Genomic DNA, 2500 nt, shown 5'->3' with positions numbered 1-2500 from the left:
ACTAATGGATGTGGAAACTGAATAAAGGTAACCTGCTCGAACCCAACCCAAACTGATCGGACTTAACAAACATGAAATAGAGCAAATCTAATCTAGGCTAACTTAACCTAAACTAGCATAGCATAGCATAGCATAGCATAGCATAGCTTAGCCTAGCCTAGCCTAGCCTTACCTTACCTTACCTTACCTTACCTTACCTTACCTTACCTAACCTTACCTTACCTTACCTTACCTTACCTTACCTTACCTTACCTTACCTTACCTTACCTTACCTTACCTAACCTAACCTAACCTAACCTATCTTAATGTTACCTTACCTTACCTTACCTAACCAACCTAACCTAACCTAACCTATCTTAACCTTACCTTACTTTACTTTACCATACCATACCATACCATACCTAAGCTTACCTTACCTTGCCTTACCCAACCCAACCTAACTAAACCAAACCAAACCAAACCAACTCAAAAACTGCTCACAAAAAAAAAAAAAACCCTTTGCTGCCCATCATCCCCCATCACCCCCCAATCACCCCATCACCCCCATAACTAACCCCCCTCTCTGTGCCGCAGGGGAACCCATGCACGCATCCCATAATAATCCTGCGTGACGTGGCGTACACACACATGAGGAGTTTACTGGAGTTTATGTACGCGGGGGAGGTGAACATCTCCCAGGTCCACCTTGGTGCCTTCCTCCACACTGCAGAGGCTCTGAAGATCCGGGGACTTGCTGAGTCCTCCGATGACAGGAAAGACCATGTAAGTGTTCTGTGAGGCTTGTGGGACTTGTGGGACCTCTTGGCTGAGCTACCAGGGGCTCATGGGGTGTGTGGGAGTGTTTTTTTATACTGTATGGGTTTTTCATGGGAATTTCCAGGCTAAAGGAGACATCCAATCTGAAAGCCCACCTGTTAGGGAACCGTTACCCTGAGTAAGGAAGCCCTGCCTACCTATGACTTCACTTGTAAGAGGGAGGTGTCAACACATTTGTTCTTTAATTTTTGGCTAAATCTTTACTTTTCTTTTAGGGAACCAGCACTCAAGTGGGCCTATTTTTTATTTATTTATTTATTTATTTATTTATTTTTTTTTTTGTTGCCCATGGCTGGCTTTCCCTCTTGCATAGATAGAAAAAATGAAAATAAAATAAAAAAACACTCAGATTGTGGCTGGGGTTTGAACCTGTGTGCATGGAGACCCCTCAGGCCCCAAAGCACATGTGGTTATAGTTTTTGTTTTTACACAAGATGGGAAATCTGGCTAAGAGCAACAAAAACAAACAAAAAGGCCCACTGAGATGCCAGGCCCCAAGCAGATTTGAGAGTTAACCAAAAGAATGGGATAAATGTCTTGAGACCTCCCTCTTCAATGAGTTCAGGTCACAGGAAGATGGAAACACAGAAGCAGGCAGGGAGTTCCAGAGAGTGTGTGTGTGTGTGGGAGTGGCTGAAATTGATTCGCTTCTGTTTAAGGGCTCAGGTTTGTGAGTGGTTGAAGTAGATTTGTTTGTGTGCGAGGAAGTCCTGTTGCGGGAAGGGCTGAGATTTATTACAGCAAGTCAGGAGTGGTTTAGATTTTGTAAGGTCTGAGGGGGCCAGTTGTATTGTAAGTTGGGAGTGTTTTGTCATGTGTTGGAATGGTCAATGTTTTGGCTATGTTTGAAGGGTCTGGCTGTGTGTTGGAAAGGTTCAAGTGGGCTGGCTTATGTCTGAGGGGTCTGTCTCTGTGTTGGAATGGTTGAAATGGGTTGGGTTATGTTTGAGGGGTCTGTCTTTGTGTTGGGGTGGTTGAAATGGTCTGGATTATGTTTGAGTGGGTCTGGTTGTGTGTTGGAATGGTTGAAATGGTCTGGGTTATGTTTGAGTGGGTTTGGTTGTGTTGGAATGGTTGAAATGGGCTGGGTTAAGTTTGAGGGGTCTGTCTTTGTATGTGAGTGTCTTCTGATTGATCACATTAAGTTGGGAGTGTTTTTATCATGTGTAGGTGTGGTGTAGATTGGTTCAGTTGTGTTTGAGAGCGTTTGAGTGTGTGGGAGTGGCTGAGAACAGTTACAGTAAGGTGTCAGCATTTTTATCATGTGTAGGAGTGGTTTAGATTTGATTATGTTTGGTAGTGTTTGTGTGCATTGGACTGGTTTAGACTCAGCTAAGTTACCAAGTCCTTTAACAGCAGGGAAGACCATATGAGTGTTGTGTGGGACTTGTGGGACCTCTTAGCTTAGTTGCTGGTGGTCTTGTGTTAGTGCATTTCTATATGTTTAATTATTTAGAAAAGGCCATTTAACCCCTTCAGTACCATGATGTGTATCCATATTAATTCTGCTTACTATTTGGTGATTTTATACAGCTTCAGAAACTCATGTGGGGGATTAAAATAGTAAAGACTGGTTATTAACCTTCTGACCTCCATAGACCCTTCCTAATGTCAATAAAAAGGTCTAATTGTACACAGATCTCAAAGGTAAAATTGTGTCACAGTATTGAAGGGGTTAAGTACT

General features: G+C 43.0%; 1 protein-coding gene across 1 annotated transcript in view; it reads left to right on the top strand.

Annotated features, from left to right (window-relative positions):
* The window catches only part of LOC123504779 (broad-complex core protein-like), a 100062-nt gene that overhangs the window by 44101 nt on the left and 53461 nt on the right, over window positions 1-2500 (top strand). Inside the window, 1 exon segment of the mRNA XM_045255637.1 lies at window positions 574-762. Within this exon segment, the coding sequence (XP_045111572.1) occupies window positions 574-762 (189 nt within the window).

This window comes from Portunus trituberculatus, chromosome 1 (genome assembly GCF_017591435.1).
Source record: "Portunus trituberculatus isolate SZX2019 chromosome 1, ASM1759143v1, whole genome shotgun sequence".
NCBI lineage: Eukaryota > Metazoa > Arthropoda > Malacostraca > Decapoda > Portunidae > Portunus > Portunus trituberculatus.
This window is presented reverse-complemented; position numbering and strand designations above follow the sequence as displayed.